The sequence below is a fragment of the Lupinus angustifolius genome, unplaced genomic scaffold, assembly GCF_001865875.1.
Source record: "Lupinus angustifolius cultivar Tanjil unplaced genomic scaffold, LupAngTanjil_v1.0 Scaffold_21_120, whole genome shotgun sequence".
Classification (NCBI taxonomy): Eukaryota; Viridiplantae; Streptophyta; class Magnoliopsida; order Fabales; family Fabaceae; genus Lupinus; species Lupinus angustifolius.
In genome coordinates, this window is record NW_017719659.1 from 25,936 (window position 1) to 47,898 (window position 21,963).

The 21,963-nt window shown below is 32.0% G+C and overlaps 3 protein-coding genes across 3 annotated transcripts; all 3 read right to left on the bottom strand.

Moving 5' to 3' along the window:
- Window positions 1-689: 689 nt before the first annotated feature.
- On the bottom strand, window positions 690-4,264 carry LOC109338286 (UPF0481 protein At3g47200-like). Its single transcript, XM_019575482.1, has 2 exons — window positions 4,153-4,264; window positions 690-2,310 (listed from the first exon to the last, which is right to left on the bottom strand). Exon 2 carries the CDS (start codon window positions 2,282-2,284, stop codon window positions 908-910), a length of 1,377 nt encoding a protein of 458 aa, XP_019431027.1. The 5' UTR covers window positions 2,285-2,310; window positions 4,153-4,264; the 3' UTR covers window positions 690-907.
- Window positions 4,265-12,843: 8,579 nt separating this feature from the next.
- On the bottom strand, window positions 12,844-16,499 carry LOC109338291 (alcohol dehydrogenase-like 7). The gene is made up of 10 exons (XM_019575486.1): window positions 16,297-16,499; window positions 15,803-15,939; window positions 15,622-15,668; window positions 14,660-14,985; window positions 14,346-14,428; window positions 14,189-14,264; window positions 14,005-14,069; window positions 13,546-13,641; window positions 13,234-13,398; window positions 12,844-13,107 (listed from the first exon to the last, which is right to left on the bottom strand). Exons 1-10 carry the CDS (start codon window positions 16,346-16,348, stop codon window positions 12,991-12,993), a joined length of 1,164 nt encoding a protein of 387 aa, XP_019431031.1. The 5' UTR covers window positions 16,349-16,499; the 3' UTR covers window positions 12,844-12,990.
- A 1,446-nt stretch (window positions 16,500-17,945) lies between these two features.
- LOC109338295 (prohibitin-3, mitochondrial-like) lies at window positions 17,946-20,915 on the bottom strand. The gene is made up of 2 exons (XM_019575496.1): window positions 20,002-20,915; window positions 17,946-18,212 (listed from the first exon to the last, which is right to left on the bottom strand). The coding sequence occupies exon 1, from the start codon at window positions 20,841-20,843 to the stop codon at window positions 20,007-20,009; it is 837 nt and encodes a 278-aa protein (XP_019431041.1). The 5' UTR covers window positions 20,844-20,915; the 3' UTR covers window positions 17,946-18,212; window positions 20,002-20,006.
- Window positions 20,916-21,963: the final 1,048 nt, after the last annotated feature.

The following is a 21,963-nucleotide window of genomic DNA, read 5'->3' on the forward strand; positions in this document are numbered from 1 at the left end:
AGTAACTACTCGTAAATTGAGGAAATCATTATTCGATGTATATACTATGTTTGAAGCAATTCATTGTTAGTACAAGTGTACAACACTATGTTCCATCCCACAGTCAAAACACATTGGATCGGCTTGGACCGTCCAACTAACAAAAAGTCAACTAGACAAAAAGATCCAAGGTCCTTACTAGTCAATCCGTCATATAAGAGACCATTGATATTTAGTAGCCTGACCTAGATTTTGGGCAAATAAATAATAACTGATAGGAAAATAATAGCAAACAAGCATTGATAACAACTAAATATCACACGAGAAATGCCAAGATTTTAATGGTACAATAATTAACCCTGATTTACATAGAAAGGTTAATGAATGACCAAGTTTTTAAGAAGAGAAATTATCATATCTAGTTCAAACTTACTGACTCACACATCCAAGATGATGGCCAATGTGTTTTATAAAAATGTATCAATATCTTTAAGGCATAAAAACCAACTCCAATACTACAGAGAAAGAGATTCAATGTGCAAGGTTGAATTAGGCATGCATCTATGTAAGATAACATAACTAACATTAGAGATAGCCAACACATTAACATGCATCTATTTAAGATAACATACCTTCCATTGAAGATTAAAGAAATTTACATTCATAGAAGATTTATATTCACATTAACATACATCTATGACAGGTTTTCTTGAAGTGTAAATGAATATAGGTAGGAAATCACAACCATTTATTTGGATTTGAGAGTTCATTTTCACCACTTTCAAATGGAAGAATGCAGTTAAAAGAGTGTTTTATACTCTCTTCTTTATCATGATTTATAGAACATAAACATTTCTTTTGCTTCTTTATCAAAATGAAAAAGGGCATTACAATACAAAATAAGATCAGAGTGTGCAGGAGTTTTGACTTAAAATAATGATATGACAGAACATATGGCTTGAATTAGTGTAAGCAGAAGCAGTAAAATCGCAGCCACGAAAGATGCTATCTTCCATGGAGAGCTGAAGTAGTCATGTATAAAGGATGCCTTATATTTGTGGAAAGGGTCCTCATAAAAGCCGTTCAACTTCTCGCAGAGCGGGATATAACCGGCGTTAATATTTTCCTGGACAACATTTATGCACAAATTGTTAACCATATTAGCAACTGCACTACTATCACCCAATGTGTTAACCATGATTCCGTTGTCAACAAGTGTATCAACATCCAAACTTGTATCAATAAGAAAATCTAGGAGGATTATGTAATCAGTAATGTAGGTCTGAAAAGGATAATGACACTGCTCAAATGCAATAACATTTCTGATAAGAATCTCAGTCCAGTGACAAACTTCAAATCTTGGTATTGTAAGTACACCCTTCATAAATTGTAACTCGAGTATATTTTTGTCGTCACCAACATGAAGCTTCACACCTGCTTCGACTAGCTGGCTTGCACTATATAGATGCTTCACTGTTTCTTTTCTTCTTCTTGGAAGCATATCGGGTGGTAAGTAAAAGATTCTCAAAAGATCTGTGAGGTTTTGAAGTTGCATGCTAACTTCATCAGGCTTCATTATGTATTGTTTGTAGTGCTCGTGAAAATAATGGAGTGTGAACTTTGTATTATTTGTTCCACTTGGGAAAATACTTTGCATGAAATTGACCCGAAAGTAGTGAAAAGCAACATCAATGAATGAGGAAACCTGATCATGGTCTTCACCATTTAAGCAACCCGGTTCTGTTAGGTTGAATAAGTCTTCAAGAACAAACCATGGAAGCTGATTTTCGAGTAATATCAAGTCAAGCTTTACATCACACCTCAGCCATGGTTTGGATAATAAAGGATCTTCTTGTGGCCACTCTAGAGATCGAATAAAATACTCGATTATGAAGCAGGCGTCAATTAAAATGATCCTGACAAAATCATCACTGCTTTGTTCAATGGTCTCTGAATAACAACATCGAATAACTTCTTCTGACTTTTTGATGTATTCAATGCAATCCTGCAACCCTTTCTGAGTCCTTTCAAGAAAACTCTTGAGGTATCTCAATTTAAGATCTTCCATTGATTCTAATCTCTTGTCACCATTATGAAATGGACCAATGGAAACAATGCTAGGAGTGTAGACTTGTTCATTCAGTTTTCGGATTTTCTGAGGTACTTTGTAGATACAACAATGTGACACTAGGGGAAGCTCCACACTTTCTAACATGGCTTCCATGTCAATTATCAAACTTTTGTGTTCATTTTCCCTTTTAATTGAGCCATTCTCTTGTAACTCAATTTTCTTCATCTGTTGCATCTTCTTTATTCTTTCAGATCACATAACTGAGTAGCATATAAGTGCCAGTTTCAAAATGCAAACTCAGGAAGATTCACACACAAAAAGGGAGAATAATATTCAATATGAATCTTAGTGAGGGACAAGAACAAATTAAGAAAAACATGTAGTGAAAATATCAAATAAATACATAACATATTTCTTTGAGTGAATGCAGTATGCATCAACCTTCTCCCAAGTACTTTTTTCTTCAAAACAATGATGGGTCGCAAATGGATGGATTCTAGAACTGGATTTTAATGGATGGATGAAAAGTCATCCACCAATCCGTATAAATTTATTTAAATTATCCAATTCATTTGTATGCAAACTTAATTGATGAATCACAGTGACTTTATTTTCATGGATTTGGTTGGATGGATATCCAATCTATTTGATTTTTTAATTTAAACTAAAAATATTTTTGAAGAAAATAATTTTTTAAGAACCATTATTTCAATAAAACATTTTTTAAAATCACTTTTAAGAAACATTTTAAAACTACTTTTTAAAAAAAATAATTTTTTGAACTGGTAAGAAATAAGTTTTTTTACGATATTAACGTTTAAGTTTCTAAGTCTAAAGTTTTTAACATATATTTATATATGTTTTTAAGAACAAACTTTTAATATTAACTACATTAACATATCTTATAATATTAATTATATACACATATCATTTAAGAGAATAAATTATCTCTTCATAATTTATCTCATTAAATTCATTAATTGTTTGACACAGGTCTTATTTTTTCTTTTATAATATATTTTAAAATGAAAACTTCTAAAAATAAGTGAAATAAGACACGTATCAAACAATCAATAGATTTAAGGAGATAAGTTATCTCCTTATATAAGGAGATACATTATTCTCTTAAGATAATGCATGAAATTGAAAAGCAAATAACATCATCGATGGAGATATCCATTGGATATAATAGATTCAAATTCATCCATTATTAAATTTTTCATTGAGTTATATCTATTTAAATTTATTATCTTTAATAAATGAATTTAATTTTCTTCGATTTGGATGGAAGGAAGATTGTGGATAATTTTGTCACATCTAAATAATTAAACAAAGTGGAAGAAGATCTTATTCCATTTTATTAAATGGAAGTAAATTTGTTGTCCTATAGTTTGTGCCACTATATGTGTCGTAGACTTGTGATTGGTGAAAAAAAAATATTTAAGTTAAAATTTAATTATTAAGTATTTTTCTGACCAATCACAAACTTATAACATATTGAGTGACATAAACTATGAGACAGCAGATGTGTACCTTATAGATGCTAAAAGATAATCTTGTCTCTACCAAGACTATGGATAGATATAAAACAAAATGTATCAGGACAGTATATAATACTCTGATAAATGTTATATTTGTGAGCTTTTTGTGTCCTATGTTCTGTTCTTAGAATGTAACAAACACAAGCAGAGCCCATATATTGAATTTGATCATGTTGTGTCTACCTAACACTACACACATAGTTTGATACTCTGTTCTTTGAGCTATAATGATAGTTTGATACATTCAATTTAGCCTTTTATTTTGTGTGAACAATAATTGGATTGAAAAATGTCTGAATTCTTTTGTCTGGGCGAGCTTCATAACAACGATAAAGTTGTTTGAGCTAATTATAGGTTCAAATCCTATAAATAATCTTTTCGTTTACGAGTTTAAGATTGTGTAGATCTATCATTCCTATATTACACTAAGTAGGAGCCCGTGCATTGGGCATCCCTCTTTTATCGGATTTATGACCCCAAAAAATCTAGAGCTCCAAAACAGAAAATAAGTAATAATAATACAAAGAAAGAGGTAAAGGCATAACAATAGAAAGATTGAACCTGAAGCTTTGGTTAATGTAAGAATCTATGAGAAAACCAGAGTGCAACAATCATAATTCATCAACAGCATAATCAGCTCCACAATTTGTGATCAGATTCTGTGCTTCTCAAAACTTATGTGCTTCATTCAACCTGTGAAATTAATTGTTCAATGCAAACAATATTACTAAATTACATTATTCCAATGTAATATAGTATTCAAGTCTCCACGTCTCTCTAGCCTAAACCATATTCTCCATGTCCCACTGTATATTCAAGTCAACTGTGTAATGTTCAAACGAAGATGTCCTATATCATATTCTCCATGTCTCTCTAGTCAGAACGAATAAGAGCGTGTTAACAAATAAAAAATAACCCTTCATTTTAATTTTATTTTAAAAAAGTGATATATTAATCTTCATATGTCTAAATTTGAATAAGCAAAATAGGGAATGGTATAAGAATTGGGGACAAATAATTTTATTCCTAATATTCAAGTCAATTTAAGAGAATGGCACAAATAATATCTAGTGTATCTATAGTTGACTTAATAAACTATTGTTTTACCAACAAGGAGTTATTTAAATAATGTAACGTTTCACTCCATCCCTCTGTATACTATATTAATCAAATGTTCAAGAGGAATATTAATGGGGGAAAATAGCTACATATTTCCGAAATTGATTAATTTGATAGGATACATGTTATACCCAAAAAAATTGTTACTATTCTTTCACGGTTTTTAACGTTTTTTCCTTTATTTTATTTCATACCTTTCAACACCAACTTTTTAATTCACATTCACACTTAGTTTCAAATGATTTTTTTCCAATGTTTTGATTCTTTTTGAAGGACACTCCAACATTTATTTATCCGAAGAATTTTGGGTCATGGGCCAATTGTCCAGTTTTTGCATTTATATCTTTTTTATAGTTATGATTTATTTATGGATCACCACATAATATATTTAATGACATAGATCAAATATGTATGAATGACGTAAAAATTTCATGTAATATAATTTTAAACATATTTATTTCCAATTGGTCATTCTTTATTCTTCAGTGAGATCAATATAAAGTCTTTAATTGCAACACAATAGCTACAATGCACAAGTTCAAAATAGAATAATAAACTATCAACTTTATTATGCATACAAAACTGTATACAACTCCAAAGTAAATCATAAAACATATAGACTCCCAATAAACTAAGATATCCTAAGGAGCAACTCTCATATGAGCAACATGCTCATGAAATACTTTATGTACCAAACTCTAGTTAGTGAATCAGCTAACATAAAATTTGTCATTATATGTTCTACAGAAATTTGTCCATTTTGAACATTTTCTTTAACAATAAAAAACTTATGTCAATAAATTTTAACATTGTACAACTCCTATTATTGTTGGAGTAAAGAACCGCGGACTTGTAGTCACAATAAATTCTCAATGATTTTTCAACACCATCGACCACACGTAATCCACTGACAAAATTCTGCAACCATATGTCATGGTCTCATGTTTCAAAACAAGTCATGAACTCCATAGTCATGGTTGAAGGAGCTATAAGCGTCTGTTTTGTAGACTTTCAAGATATAACACATCCGACCAATATAAACATATATCCAGAGGTGGAGTGTCTATTGTCTAGACATCCAGCAAAATCAGAGTCATAGTACCCAATGATCTCTAAATTCTCAGACTTCCGATAAGTGAGCATGTATTCCTTTGTTCTTTTCAAGTAACACATAACTCATTTGACTGTCATCCAATGATGCATTCTGGGATTACTCTTATATCTTCCCAAAACTCCCACGACAAACGCTATGTCTGGACGTGTGCAAACTTGAGCATATATTAGACTTCCTACTACATATGCATAATGAATCTTTTGCATCTCGTATCTTTCAAAGTCTTTTTTGGGGCACTGTTCAAGACTAAACTTGTCTCCCTTAGTTAAAGGGGTATCCTCTCGTTTACTATCTTTCATGCCAAATATATCCAGGACTTTATTTATATAGCTTTCTTGTGGCAACCTTAAGATACCTTGAGAGCGATCTGTCATTATCTGAATACCTAATACAAAAGAAGTTTCACCAAGATCTTTCATTTCACAATTATTCATTAGAAATATCTTAGTCACGTGCAATAGTCTCATATCACTGCTAGCAAGTAGTATATCATCAACATATAATACCGGGAATATAAATTTACTCTCATTGAACTTGTAGTACATGCAATCATCAACTTTATTTGTCTTAAAACCATACAAGATAATAATTTGATGAAACTTGTGATTCCATTGACGAGAATCTTGTTTAAGGCCGTAGATGGATTTCCTTAATTTGCATACCATAGGCTTTGAGTCAACTAACACAAAGTTTTATGGCTGCACCATATAGATCTTTTCTTTAATTTCACCATTTAGAAATACAGTCTTAACATCTATCTGATGTAGCTTTAAATCAAAATGAGCTACTAGTATCAATATTATTCTAAAAGAATCCTTCGAAGATATTGGAGAGAATGTTTCTTAATAATCAATGTCTTATTTCTGAGTGAAGCCTTTAGTAACTAGACGAGCTTTATATATGTCAATATTACATTTTGAATCCCTCTTGGTTTTAAGTATCCATTAGTCAATATGTTTTGCATCTTCAGGTAATTCGACAAGATCCCAAACGTCATTATCATGCATAGACTTCATCTCATCCTTCATGGCATCGATCCACTTTTGAGAGTTAGAAATTTTCATGGCTTCACAGAAGTTCAATGGGTCATCTTTTGTTAACGCGATGTCATCCTCGTGTTCTTGAAGAAATATAATATAATCATCAAGAATTGCACTTCTCTTCTCTCTAATGAATCTCCTTAATGACACTTCTACTTCTTGAGGTTTTTGAATTTGTTCTATAGGTACTTGAGGGATAACATCATTGTTGTCTTGTTCTGGAATATTGTGAGGAACAATATTCTGAATATTATTTTCTATTACCAAAGTTATTCCTTGAATGGTAATAGGCACAAGAACTTGTTCACCATTAGTGACAAGTTCTTCCTCAAAAACAACATTCTTTATGTTTTCTTCATTCCCAAAATCAAATTCCTCAAGAAATTTTGCATTTCCCATCTCAAAAAAAGTCTTGAAGTGGGATTATAAAATTTATAGCCCCGAGAGCATTCAACATAGCCAACAAAATAACATCTAATTATTCTTGAGTCCATTTTTCTTTCATGCAGCCTATAAGGTTGCGCCTTAACTGGACAACCCCAAATGTACAAGTGTTTTAAGCTTGGTCTTTTATTAGTCCAAAGCTCATATGAGGTTTTGTTAACTGTTTTATTTGGCACCCTATTAAGGAAGTAAAATGCGGTCTTTAAAGCTTCCCCCCAAAGAGACTCTGGTAAGGAAGAATGACTAATCATACTTCTCACCATATCTTTAAGAATTCAGTTTTGTCGCTCAGCAACACCATTCATGCTAGGTTTGCCTGACATAGTGTATCGTGGAACAATTCCACTCTCTGAAAAAAAGCGCAAATGGCCATGGACATTGTTCTTCTGATCCATCATATCTCCCATAGTATTCACCATCACGGTCAAATTTGTAACCCTTAATTTTCTTTCCAAGTTGAAGTTCAACTTCAGCCTTGAAAGACTTGAAAACATCCAAGGATTGAGACTTCTCATGTATAAGATATGGGTAGTTGTACCTAGAGTAATCGTCTATGAACGTAATAAAATAATGTTGTTCATTCGAAGAAGCCATAGGGAAATGAACACATGTACCCATATGTATTAGTTATAAGACATCATTAGCTCTTTCGACACCTAATTTCCTTTTGTTTGTCTGTTTTCCTTTTATCACTCAATATAGACTTCAAAGTCTGATAAATCTAAACGGTCAAGAATTTCATCCGACACAAGTCTTTCTATTCTTTGTTTAGATATATGACTTAAACACTTGTGTCATAAGGTGGCTGAATTCTCTTTCAATTTTAGTTTTGTATCATGTGAATTTATTTGCAGTATTTCATTATTGGAACTAGAAACATCAAGCATATATAGATTATCAATTAAAGAAACAGAACCAACAATATTTGAATTTTGATATAGACTAACTTTATTATTTCCAAAAGAACAAGATAAACCAAAATTTTCCAAGCTGGAAATACTAATTAAATTCCGCATAAAAGACGGTACAACAAATGTCTCAAATAAATCCAAATGAAAATCAGTTCTTAAACATAATCTAAATGTTCCAATAGCCTCAACTACAACCCTTTTGTCATCACGCACAAAGATGAATCTTCAATGAACTTCCTTGCACTTTGACCCTCACAGATAGAGCCTCGAAACGTATCTAAAATAGAGTGTTTCATGATCATCAGACACATTCGGTTAGAGCGTTCTCACTTCTCAACTTTAGCATCATCGAGATTTTCCGCAGTAGAAATGGATTTCTCCACACGAAGTGTCAGATCTAAAAACATACAATCGATAATAATTTCTATGGCTTCCTTCCAGACCTTAAAGTTTGTCTCATTCAGCAATGAGATGTTATTAATTTGAGGAGAAATATTTGTAGCATTGGTAAAAGACACTGAATACACAGAACAAAGAATTAATAACATGTTCACATTTAAATAAACAAGTCACGTAATATATATAAAACAAGACATGCTCACATAATAGACTCATCACAAGATACCTAGCACAACATCGATTTCTAGTATTTGGATAGAGAAATTAATTTGAAAGTGCTACTCTCAATGTAATGATCAAATATTAACAATTAGTTTTGTCAAACAATAGTCTTTCTGTGGATCAACTATTATTCACATGAAATTTTTTTATAATTGTTACGTATTTATCATCTCAGGTATGTTGTTATTTAGCCAAATTGTGTTTTCCTTTGGGCCGAACACAATTTGCATAAATAATCTCATACTCATATACTAACTTCAATTAATTTCCACAATAAATGTTACTTTGACAACATATTGCATCAATCAATTCAAAATAACTACCAAACAAAAGAAAAACAATATGAGTTCATTATAAAAAAAATATAATTTTAGAATTAAAACCTTCAAATTTGATATATTTTACGATTAACAAATCTAATCTCATAATATAATTTCAAATCAAGTATTTAAATGCAAGATTATCTTGATATGGACAAAAGATAACAGACATATATACACTCCATGAAAATTAATCGCACCGAAAAACCAACAACATGTATGTATATTAGTGCACAAAAAATAACTTAAGAGGAAAACCAAGAATGTATACATTATATATGTTCATTCATGCATATAATATATAAATAAGTTTCAATAGTAATAACTTGAAGCCAAAAAAAACTACAGTAGAAAATGCATAACATCAAAACTTAATTCATATGAAATATACATATATATATATATATATATATTATTCTTCCATAAATTCAAAATCTCCAAAATTGAGACGAAAAAAATATGAATTGTTAAGCATAGAAAAAAAAAGGACGCAACTCATAAAATCAGAGAGAAAACATTAGTTGCATACATTAGGTATGATTTGGACAATAGCATCCTTAATTCCATATGAATTCAAACTCCTTCGACACACGGCGGATATGAATTGTTCATGACAGTATCTTCGATATAACATAAACATTGAGTTGTTTTAAAAAATTCCCATTTTTTTATAACATGATCGCATAAACATAAAATCCCCAAATTATAGACTTCTCATTATCCCCTATAGGTCAACTGTTTGGTTATTCATTTATTAAGCTCATATCTGTTATCAATTTCAGAAGTCTTATTGGTTGCCAATAATTAGATCACTCATTTTGTAACCCAAAATAAATGACCGATATAATTGTAATAAACATACGATGTCTACCTTAATTAGAAATTATGAATTTCTAATCCAAGCTCCAAGAATTTAAGAAACTTGAACATGTGATGGATAAAGGTAAGAAAATCAATGGAAAAGGTCCTTCCCCCATATTGACAATGCTTTCTATAGTATGTGTTGTTGATGTTCTTTCGCATCGTTTTCAACAGTGTCGTTCAAAATTGCAATATTAAATGACAGTTGTTTATTACAATATCTGGTGTAGGGAAAACAATAAAAGATCTTTCATATGTAAAAATCAGCTTATTACTTAATACCTTTTGGAGACTCAACTCCATATGACATCAAATTGTGTGACATAAAGGAAGACATTACCTTTCCAGAAAGGGGCTATTTCACAAAGAGAGATAAGGCACATTTGCTCTAGGATGCAAGGAGAAGATGCAATGCCATTGGCACATAAAAACAATAGAATAGATGGGTTGAATTATGTTTCTTTAAGTTTTTAGAAAATAATTCTTTATTAAAAACTTTTTCATAAGAAATACTAATATTGAACACTAAAACAAAATTGATTGGAAAAGTTTGGCTTACAACAAGTTGAATTCCATACCGTTACTATAATTATCAAAAAACAGTAAATAGTTTATCTCGTTCACATAATGGTTTATCTCGTTCACTCTAAGAGCTACATCAAAGTCCTTTTACAAGAAAGATTTTCTACTATTTCACAAATAGTACAAATATTAAATACATTTTTAGGCAAATGTTCTTTCTATATCAAGCTTCTTTCGTCTATGAACACTCTAACTATGCTTTCACTTATCAAGTCTTTCAAGGATCTAAGTCTCAAACTGAAATTTTTCGAATCGATCTTTTGCAAGGCATTGAGATCATTTCAATCTAAAACTCAATTAAAAAATATCCTAAATTTAGAAAGAAAACTCACAAGTATATTCTCTTTCATTTGTTTAGTTTACTTCTATGCAAGATATATGAAAATATATACTTAACTTAATCCTTTGATTCTCAAATATTAACATAGAATTAATCTTTTCATTGCTCTAAAATTACTATGAATCACTACTTCAATCTTTAGAAGCCTTTTCCTTTTATAAATGCTCTTTTAGGTCTTCACAAATGATTCATCAAGCCTTCAACTCAGTATCCATTTAAGAAAAGCATTTATTTAGATTATTATGTTGAGATTGGCATCAAGAACCACGTAATTCAAGGATTTGGATGTGTCTTCAACTGAGTTTAGATATGTAATTAATGTGTTGTTTTCATTTGGTCATTTTTTTTGTTTTTATTTTCAATAAAATAAAATAAAATGTGAAAATATGTTTGTATTAGTATTTTCATTTTATATTTCAGAAAATATAAGCTTCTTTCCCGGAAATTTTGAATATTGATAACATTTCCAACATTTTCACTAATGATGCAATAACATTTTATTGAGATTTTTAAGAATTTTTTATTCCATTTGTTTTATATCTTTTGATGTTTTAACTTTTTATGTATTCCAAATTTTTTGATGTTTTGTAAACTCACCTTTATATTTTAATTTCCAACTCTACCCTTATGTATTACTCGTCTTTTAATCCTGTGTTTATTCATTTCTTTTTTAATACATTTTTCTATGTGCATTAAATGTGATTATTTTAGTCAAAATGTACCAAAATTTTAATTCATTTAATAATTTATTAAAATATGTCCATAACTTTAAACATCAAAATATATGAAATGAGGGAAGTATATTTTTCAAATACTCTCCATTAATTAATAAAACGCCAAAATCAATCAAAGCATGATAATATATAATTTTGTATGAAAGTTGATGCCTTTTAAAATTACTACAACTCTAATTATTATTTTTACGTTACTAATTTATTTTAAGTTTAAATTCTTTGGAGGCACATGTAACTGTATAATACTCATTATGATATTTCACATATCTTTGTAGTAGCTATCGATGAAGTCCAGGAAATAAATATGTTCCATGTATTGCTCACATAAAATCTTTTGGAAAAGAAAACATAAGTATCTAATATAAAGACATCCTAAGAATTCATTGGTTGATTACTTTAATGATTAATATTTAGAATTGAATTAATTGTAATGACAATTGTTCTAGTTTGTGAAGTTTAGAATGAGTAGTTTTAAAATTAAAAATGATAATAGCAAATCTGTTTTGAGGAAATGAAAATTATATTTTGAAAATAAAAATGAGAAATAGAGATAGAAAACATCTCTTGAAATCAAATACACCTAAGATCTCTTACCAAGAAACATATAATTTAATATAAGAATAAATATAGAATATTTGAAATAAATTTAAATAATTGGAAGAGTAAAGAGTCTAAATATCATATATAATGATAGAGTAGAAAAACAATTAAAGTCACTGAATGAATTAGTTATTGGACACGAATGCCACTCAGACACAATTGACTTAGATGCACGGGACTTTAAACGAACTTGCTCCTGGTCACAATAATCACTGAATGTGCTCGGTCTTTTGGATGATATACCTTACTTGATAAGCTTAGTCAACAAATGTTTTGACTTCACATTTCAAATCAATTTTTCTAACATATATAATTTTGGACGTGTGTGAAAAACTTTTCCTTGAATTATTTTTTCCTTCTCAAATTTAATTATTTGTTATTCATCAAAACATTATACAAAAACTAAGACTAATTTAAAATAGTTGGCTTTAGTAAAAAATATTTATATAAAAAACCACTATGTTATTATTCCAAGTGGAAGTTAGATAATGGTTTAATTCATGACTAGCTACCATAGAATAGGAAATACCAAATGATGCTGTTTCAGGAGTATATAGACTAAAACACTTTGGAGTAGCAAAAGTCACCATAGCCTCCCCTATTAATTACTTCACAACTTGCATTTGCAGTACAATAGAGTAGCACCTCTATTTCATTGATAATGTCTCAATCAAATACTAAACAGAAGAACACTTACCAATATAAGAATGTACTCATTTGTCCATCCAAATCACACATTGAAGGCACTTTCCATTCTTCAATAAATCAAAAGCTTTATTGACATCCTTAAACTCCACCTCATGAGTCACAAACTCATCCAACTGCAGTTCCTGTTTGTAAATGTTGCAAAATTTAACATACTAGAATTGCCCCAAACAAGTTGATATTTCGGTATTTCACCGTTACTATTAACATGCATCAATGTATGGGAACAGAAAACATGATTCATATAGTACCTTGTCCATGTAACGTTTAAGCAGAATCGGTACGTGAGACTTAGGTTTGAGTCCTCCAAATAAGGCTCCCATCAAGGTCTTCCCATCATGAAGAACCTCACTAGAACTGAGGCTCAACCTAGCTCCTACCTTGCACAATCCTAAAACAATAGTTTTCCCCCAACCCTGCAGGCAAAATCATCAACATTCCGCTTAATGATTTCGTTGAGTATTGATCTGATAAGCTCATAATATTAACAAGTTCAATCAAGCATATGTTTCTATCTTACTACTACAGCGTCAATTTTCGTAAGGATAGAGAGAGATGTGTACCTTTCTACAAGAAGCATATGCTTCATGCACCAATGATTCTATACCAACACATTCAAAGCAATAATCTGCTCCTCCACCAGTAATCTCTATGATAACCTGCACCAGAACCACATTTAAGTATAGTTTTGAAGACAATTTGTAAAGAAATTGAACTCAGGAATATGCATATGGTAATCACATATTTCTTTTAATCTTTGCTTGATCTCAAATGCAAAGGAAAGTGTCAACAAGGCATTGGTCTAGTGGTGTAAGGTCACGCTAGATCCCTAGAACGACCAAAAGGTCAAGGGTTCGATTCCTGGGAGTGACACTTGTTCATACACCCCGAAGGGGATTAGTTCCTTACCAAAAGGTGAGGGGAGACCCTTGGTAGTACCCAAAAAAATGGAACGGAAAGTATCATATCTACATCATTGGAAACAAAAGGGAGTTTCAAATCAATGTCTTCAAAAGGTAGACCTGGCTCACAGGTTTTTTTCCACATTCTCTAGGATTGACAAAGTCTGTGAGGCCAAACTTTTTTCCTGATTAAACAAAACAAACAAACCCATGAAATGAAATTCAGAGTTTCTGCATAATAATAGTCACATCAAAAGAAATCATTAAAACATATATTGTTGATCTTAAACAATCATTGCATTACCAATTTCATTTTTTTCTGGGTTCACATCCACACCTATAATCCTAGTTGCTCCACAAAGTCTAGCTCCTTCAACAACCTAGGAAACCGATCAATAGCAATGAACATTTCAGAACAGATAACTTCCAAGAAAAGAAAGGAATGTTATAAGAGTCCATACTGCAAGTCCAACATATCCCAGCCCAAAAATAGCTACTGTAGACCCTGGCTCTACACCTGCTCTTCTCCATGCAGCACCTATCCCTTAAAGTCAAAGTTCAAAATATCGAAATCAGATGATGTTTTGAACATGAAATATAAGAACAACCACGTACTTATTTATGCATGACCATAATTTAGAATCAACATTGTTCTTCTACACTCTTTTTATAGTTGGTGTAAATGATAGAACGTTATATTGTAGTTTGATTTGTGTGGCCGATCCCACTTATTGAGAGATGGCTTGGTTGTTGTTTGCATGGTTAATGAAATTACCAGCTGCTATGCCACAAGTGAGAAGGCATGCCCTGTTAGGAGGAATTTCCGGGTCAATCTTCATTACATTGGCAATGTCGACGACTGTGTATTCGCTGAAACTTGAAATAGACATGAAATGGTATATGATCTCTCCGTTTAGGTCAGTGAATCTAGAGGTACCGTCTCTAAGCATCCAAGGAGACACCTCAAAAGGGAAATTAGTACAAATGTTGCTCTTGCTTGATCTACAATCTATACACTCATGGCAATCTGGTAGAAAAATTGGAATAACCACATCTCCTTTCATAATTCCAGTTACATCCTTCCCTATACTTTCCACAACCCTATATCATAGAAAAATTGGTTCAACATTATCAGCTCCTATAGTCTTCAACATATGAATATGAAAAAATAAATTAATAGATGCAAAATGGGGAAAATAATGCACAATAACATAAGATACATCAAATGGAGTAACATAAGATATATATTTGTTGCACTGCAAAAAAATTACATTTGCTGAACCATCAAAGTAATTCAAGATACCCTTGCTCAAATTTTAGACATTAAGCTCAGTCTCAAAGGTAGAGCTTGTTTCAGAGAACATTTTCATAAATAAATAAAAAGCACTAGAAATTGTGGTTTTGTTTTTCAAGATTGCTTTTGGAACTACTGAAAAAATGTCTTTTAGATCATGGACAACCTATTAATTTTACCATTAAAAGAAATGTTTTTACATTCTTGCAACCAACATATAATGCAAAGAACAAAAAAAATCATGTTAGTACAAGAAGATCATAACCTAAATACACCTCTTATGTATTGACTATTGAATAGATCATTTCTCAAAAAAACTCACTCCTTTAATTCCATAATCATGCCCCTTATAGCACTAGTTAGTATCTCCCATTGAGGCAAATGTGAAACATATTTCAGTAAATAAAAATCATAACCAAAATGATATAAATGCAGAAACTCACCCAATTGCCTCATGACCCAGAATTCTTGGAAAAAATGCAGGAGGATCCTTTAAAACATGGAAAATGTATAAATGGAAGAAAAAAGTATGAATCAAAAAGTTGGTGTGGGAAAAGTAAGGAGTAAAATAAAGGAAAAAACTTCAAAAACCCAAAATAGTAATTGAAGGAATAATATATATACCCGCATCTTCCAAAAATTGATGTCTATGTTGCAGAGAGAGGTACATATAATTTGAACCCGGACTTCATGAGGCTTTGGTGGTGCTACAATGATCTCCTCAATGACCAATGCCTCACCGGGTTTTCGAGCAACCGCCGCTACAATTTTGCAATGAAAACACCAACATAAAATGCTAATAGCTAAGAAGAAGGCTATTCAAAAACTCTTAAAACTTTAACAATACAATACTCTTAGCACATTTATCAGGAAAAAAACTAAATGTTTTAAATTGCATGTTAAAGTGAGACACTTAAACAAATGCCGAAACTGGATCCCCAATTATGGTTGTGATACAGTTGCATACCAAAACCTTAATATCTTAGTTGTCATCACAGTTGCGGAATGAAATTTAAAACACTGATTACAACAACATGGACTAAAACCTTGGCCATAAGAAAGAAAGTGAAAGTAATAAATAATAGTAGAGTAACACATTTTCATGAATCATAATATACCTTTGCATCTGATAGGTTGCCCTTCACTACTTGTTGGTAGTTTGATTTCCATGACAGACCAACAATACCAAGCTGTATCTTCACTAATAGCAGATTAGGAAGAACTAGAGAGAGACTTTGGGCATACATATATAATATGTAATGAATGGTGATTGAGACAAGACAAAGACATTGTTTAAGGTGTGATTGAACATGACAAACGTGTTTTACTTGGTAGTTGGCATTAGGGGTGAGCAGGAGCTAGCCCTACTGCTCATTCACCCGGCTTGGTCCAATCATGATTGGACATGAATAGGATCGGGTCTAATGTCGGGTTCAAGCTTAAAAATCACACTCAGACAATAATATCTAGGGTTGGTTAAGGACAAACACTACACGAACCAAACCCGTCACATAGTTACCCGGTCATCATTTTTTTATGTGTCTCTATTTAATTATATACATTGTAATGACATCTCTACCTCTTTGGTCGAAAGTAATGATTCTCTAATTTTTTCATCATACATAGACGATTAAAAATATATATACATATATTATTTCGTATATCAAATTATATATCCATGATAATAAATAATATTGAGAATACTTTATATAAAAGGATATGTATTATATTTAATCGGGATTTATGGTCGAGTTCGAGTTCAAAAACTGGTCCGATTGACATTTAGGGTCGGGTTAAAGGACAAACCTTACCCAACCCATGTGCACTAGTTGCATACATGTCCATGATGTCATTGAGAGATGTGATCAATCACTCACAAAGAGTGGATACATGTTAATGACTCTTCGAAAGTTAAAATGGTGTATCATGTAAGAGAGTGATCAATTGCATTTAGCAGGATAGATGAATAAAACCTAACAAATGGATAATTTCTACGATTAAAACTTATGACCACTAGAAAGCAGACTAAATAATCTTGTCAATGAGTCAAATCTTCATAAAAAATTGTACACATATTAAATTCATAACTAAAATGGAGAGTATCCTTATCCTTGAAATGTAGAAACCAAATGGATGAATTAAATAGTATATAAACGAATTTATAGATTTACTATCATAAGATTTTAATGAAGATATAGTGTCAAATTCAGTTATAATTTTTTTACTTATCCTATTGATAAAGATCTGTCTTTACTTAGACTTCCAATCAATAACATAATGGTGAAACTCAGATGGCTCATGGGCACATCATTATCAATTTTTGCATGGTGGCAAGCATGTATAGTGTGGTGGGAGTTGATTCTTAGACGCGTTTTTTAAAAACCTTCATAAAACTAGCTATAATGTGCTCAAAAAAAATGTAATATGCATCAAGGATGCAGAGAAATTCAATCAAACAAATGTATTATGCACCGGGGATGCAGAGACATTCAAGAATTTATCCAACAAAGGACAGTAGAATTATTCATATAAAATCTCATAATCATCTTAAGGTGTTTGCAAGTTGATTATTGGAGGACAACAGAGGGAAGGGAAAAGCTTCAGGACCTTAAAATACACTTGTGACATGGTTTTCAAGTCTTCCATTTCCTTTCTTTCTCCAAAACCAAGTCACAAACATGCCTTAAAGAATTGCATCCAGTCTATATCCATGCAAATGATACATTGAAACGTTTGGGGTACATTAGTGATAAACGACCTGCATTAGTCACACAAGCATGTTTTGAATTTCATTTCTCAACTTAAATGTTTTATGGGTTATTACACTGAAACATCTATCATCAAAGACAGAAGTCCAAATTCATTTCTTATATTTTTCTTCTCAAAAGCATTAAGAGATTGTGCTCAGATGAAATAACTAAGGTCTACAAGGTTTCAGAACAATTAAAAAAATCATTTAAAATAAATCCATTCCAGCAAAGGAGAACTGCAAGACAATGCTCCAAGCAAGCCACATACACCATATCATTGAAACCTGAAATGAAGAAGGAAATGTGTTAGGAGTTTTGGCAATGGTGAAATACTTTCAGGTCCAGATTGGTGAACATTGGAAGAAGGTTCAGTTGAGTGAGCAAAGTTAGCTGGTGCATCAAGGATAAATTTAATATCATCTGTGTATTACTATTATATCATAAGAAAAGGTTTTGTCTAGTGGCCTTAGCTCTTACATTTGACTGAACATGGACTACTTCAATTAAACTTGCAAAGATCTTGTCAATTTAAAAAGTGAAATTAGACACAGGATGGCATTCAAATGTGTGTGGGTGACTGTATAAAAGTGGGTGCAGGCATGGTACTGCATGTGAGTCTCAATGTGTTATGGACAATTCAACTATCAAAGCTATTTTTGAAAGTCTAAAGCTCCTGATAAGGTCGAGGCGTTTGTTTGTACTATCATACTTAATAGGATTAACGTTAATGACTTGTTGCAGGTGCATAGACCTCCTAAGGCTCATAGAGCCCTTTCCCATGCCATCTTTCAAGCTCCCCAAGTGCTCAGAAACAAATAGTCATATGTTCTTGCACAGTTAGTAGCTTTGAAGAAGTGAAGTGAATTGGTTGGGCTACTCAGATATGTCCCCCAGATTTGAAGGCTTTTTTCCTCTAACCGCCTTCTTCAAAGGTTTTGGGGAGTAAAAGTAAAAATAAGATGTCCATTGAAATTGTTCAGTTCATTTAGATAGAGTGCTAATGAGCCATACTTGTTTCATTATTCTCAGTAGGTTTCAGTTTTGTTTAGTGCAGAGGATCGTGTTTGATCCTCATAGCTGATGCACTTCTTTTTTCCCTGACTTTAGGAGGATTTTTTATCACCAATCTATATCGCTGTTTTCTCTTAATGGATTATCTTTCCTGGCCCTAAATGGGAAAGCACAATAAATGCTAAAACACCTTTAACAACAATTAGCTACACGAAGCATAAGATTTAATAACTGAATCATACACCACTAAACGAAAACCAATTTCTTTGGCGTAGTTGCAAGGGTTATTCCTCATTTTAAACTCAACTAGAAAGTAGAACGCAAAATGCAGAATAAAAACTAGTATCAGGTTGAGTCATGTCAAGAAATCAAAGGTGATATTCTACAAGTCATAACTAAAGAAGAAAAGTAAAACAAAGCTAATCTGTCTAGCCTGCCTTGAATATTGCAACAATAATTGCCATGCCATGATCATTCCAATTCCATTTTTTACTCTAACAGTATTTTTTTGCTAACTGTCTTTTTTAACTGTATACACTAGTACATTATTGGACAGTCATCGGCTACTTATCAGCCAACCCAAGCCTCCAGGTTTTCTACCCTCACTCTGTGCAACAGCTAATACATGCAATTGATACACATGACTACTATCAAAGGAATCAAACATTTATATCCACTACTCGCTAACATGAAATCCTTAATTAACAACAACTCTCCAACAAAGTTTTCTTAATCGAGCAATTGGTAACCATTTTAAACACTGTATACATTATCAGCCATGGTTTTAAATTGTGACTGCAGTTCCTAAAGTTGCCGACAAATGCAGCTACTGTGCTTACAACTGTGGTTACAAAAACTACCAAAACCATAATATTACAGTAGCAATTATGATTGTGAAACACAATTCCAAACCATGGTTATCGGTCTATCAGCACTTTCAAGCAAGTGAGACAAACAAATATTTAACATTAAAGCAATCTCATGTGTGCAATAACCAAAATAATCAGCAAATCAAGTTGAAGCAACAAATCTAACAATGAGAAAACAAAGTAAAGTAACAACCATAATCAACGCGAAGGGTTAAGAGCCATAATCAAGTTCTGTCCACCAGGAAGGTAAGACACATTAGGAGACTTAGCCAATGTAGCAGACACTTCCCTTGAAGCCTCAATCCTCCTAAGCTCAATCAAACCATTCCCAGCAGCCGCGGTCGCATCGGAAATCAACTTAGCAGCATCACTCTCACCCTCAGCTCGAATAATTGCGGCTCTTCGCTCTTGCTCAGCCTTCATAACAACAAACTTAGACCTCTCAGCCTCTTGTTGAGCCACCTGCTTCTGCTCAACAGCCCTAGAAAACTCAATTCCATAAGATAAATGCGTGATCGCCACGTCATCGAGGACAATGTTGAAATCTTTCGCTCTTTTAATGAGGCTCTCGCGGACGAGGGCCGAGACCTGAGGTCGATCGGTGAGAAGCTGATCAGCGTTGAACTGCGCGACAACCGATTTTAAAACCTCGTTGCCAATGGAAGGGAGGACTTTCTCGTCGTATTCGAGACCGAGGTTTTGGACGATGGTGGGGAGGCGTTGGGTGTCGGGACGGGAGAGAAGGCGGAGGGTGAGGTTAACCATTTGAAGATCCTTGGTACCGGAGACGGAGGAGAAGGTATGGGGACGAGTACGGATATCGAAGATGTAAGGTTTTTGGACCCATGGGATGAGGAAGTGGGTGCCTTCGCCGACGGTTTCGTCTAAGATGCCGCGGAAACGGTCGAAGAGGACAGCACGTTGGCCGCCGTCGACGGTGTAGAGGGTGGAGTTGAGGACGGTGCCGGCGACGCCGAGGCCGAAAGCGGCGCGGGCGAGGTTAGAGAGGAAGGAGACAGCTTGTTGGGTTCCCATTTGGAGAAAGAGAGAAAGGAGAAGGGTTTAGGGTTCAAGGGTTGAGGGTTTTACTTTGATTTCTGATTTTCACTAATAGGATCTCTATTTTTTTTTTTTTTTGCTTTAATAAATGAGCACATGAGAGGAACCTAGGGTTCGTGGGTTCTAAAGTCTATTTTGCTAATGAGTATAATTTATTTTTTATGATGAAGAAATAACTTATTTTTATTTATATTTATCTCCTTAAATATATCTAGTGTTTGACATTTATCTTATTTTTTATTTTATGATATATTTTAAAATGAAAATCTCTTGAAGGAAATAAAACACAATTCAAATATAGAGTAAATTTAATGAGATTAGTTATCTCATGATATGAAAAGATGTTTTATTCTCTTTGCTAATAGTCTCATTTGGCTAGCAAATGGTTTTAAAGTGTATATTTATCTTTAGTTGGTATAAAAGATTTATAAATATTCAATATATTATTTATCATTCATTTTTATTTCTTTTTTAAAAGTAAATAATCAATAAATATGAATGATGGATAATACAATAATATTATATAAAACTCATTAAAAATATTTTTCTCATGTTTTTTTGAAATTAGAAAAATATAATTTATATATAAATTGCTAAGAGAAATGAAATGTCTTGTAGTATCATCTGATATATGGATTCTTAATAAAAATATTCATATTTAATTTTGAAAATAAATATTTCTTTATAAGGTAATTTATCTCCTTAAATTTATTTATTATTTGATATGTGTCTTATTTAACTTCTTTCTAGAAGATTTCATTTCAAAATATTTATAAAAAATAAAATGAGACACATGTCAAATAATGAATAAATTTAAGAAGATAAGTTATTTTTAGAGGAAAAAATTATATATTAAAAGTGTAATTGATTTTATTAAAATTCATAAAAATAATATTTAGTTTTATATTTTACCTGTTAAACTATTCTTATCTTTCAACATTTATGTGCATTTATTTATTTTTTAATACAAGGCCATTATTCGAAAATATTTGTTTAATACTCTATTGAAATTATAAGTAGATATATTTTTAAACATTTTTAATCTCTAAGTGGGCGATTATTTTGAATTGAGTGGAATATATATGTAAACAAAAAA

Coding starts and splice junctions, on each gene's coding strand:
- LOC109338286 (XM_019575482.1), bottom strand. CDS start 2,284: ATGCAACAGATGAAGAAAATTGAGTTACAAGAGAATGGCTCAATTAAA.
- LOC109338291 (XM_019575486.1), bottom strand. CDS start 16,348: ATGGAAATCAAACTACCAACAAGTAGTGAAGGGCAACCTATCAGATGC. Junction 15,940..16,296: donor GCAACCTATCAGATGCAAAG/GTATATTATGAT, acceptor GCAAAATTGTAG/CGGCGGTTGCTCGAAAACCC. Junction 13,399..13,545: donor CATATGCTTCTTGTAGAAAG/GTACACATCTCT, acceptor TTTTGCCTGCAG/GGTTGGGGGAAAACTATTGT.
- LOC109338295 (XM_019575496.1), bottom strand. CDS start 20,843: ATGGGAACCCAACAAGCTGTCTCCTTCCTCTCTAACCTCGCCCGCGCC.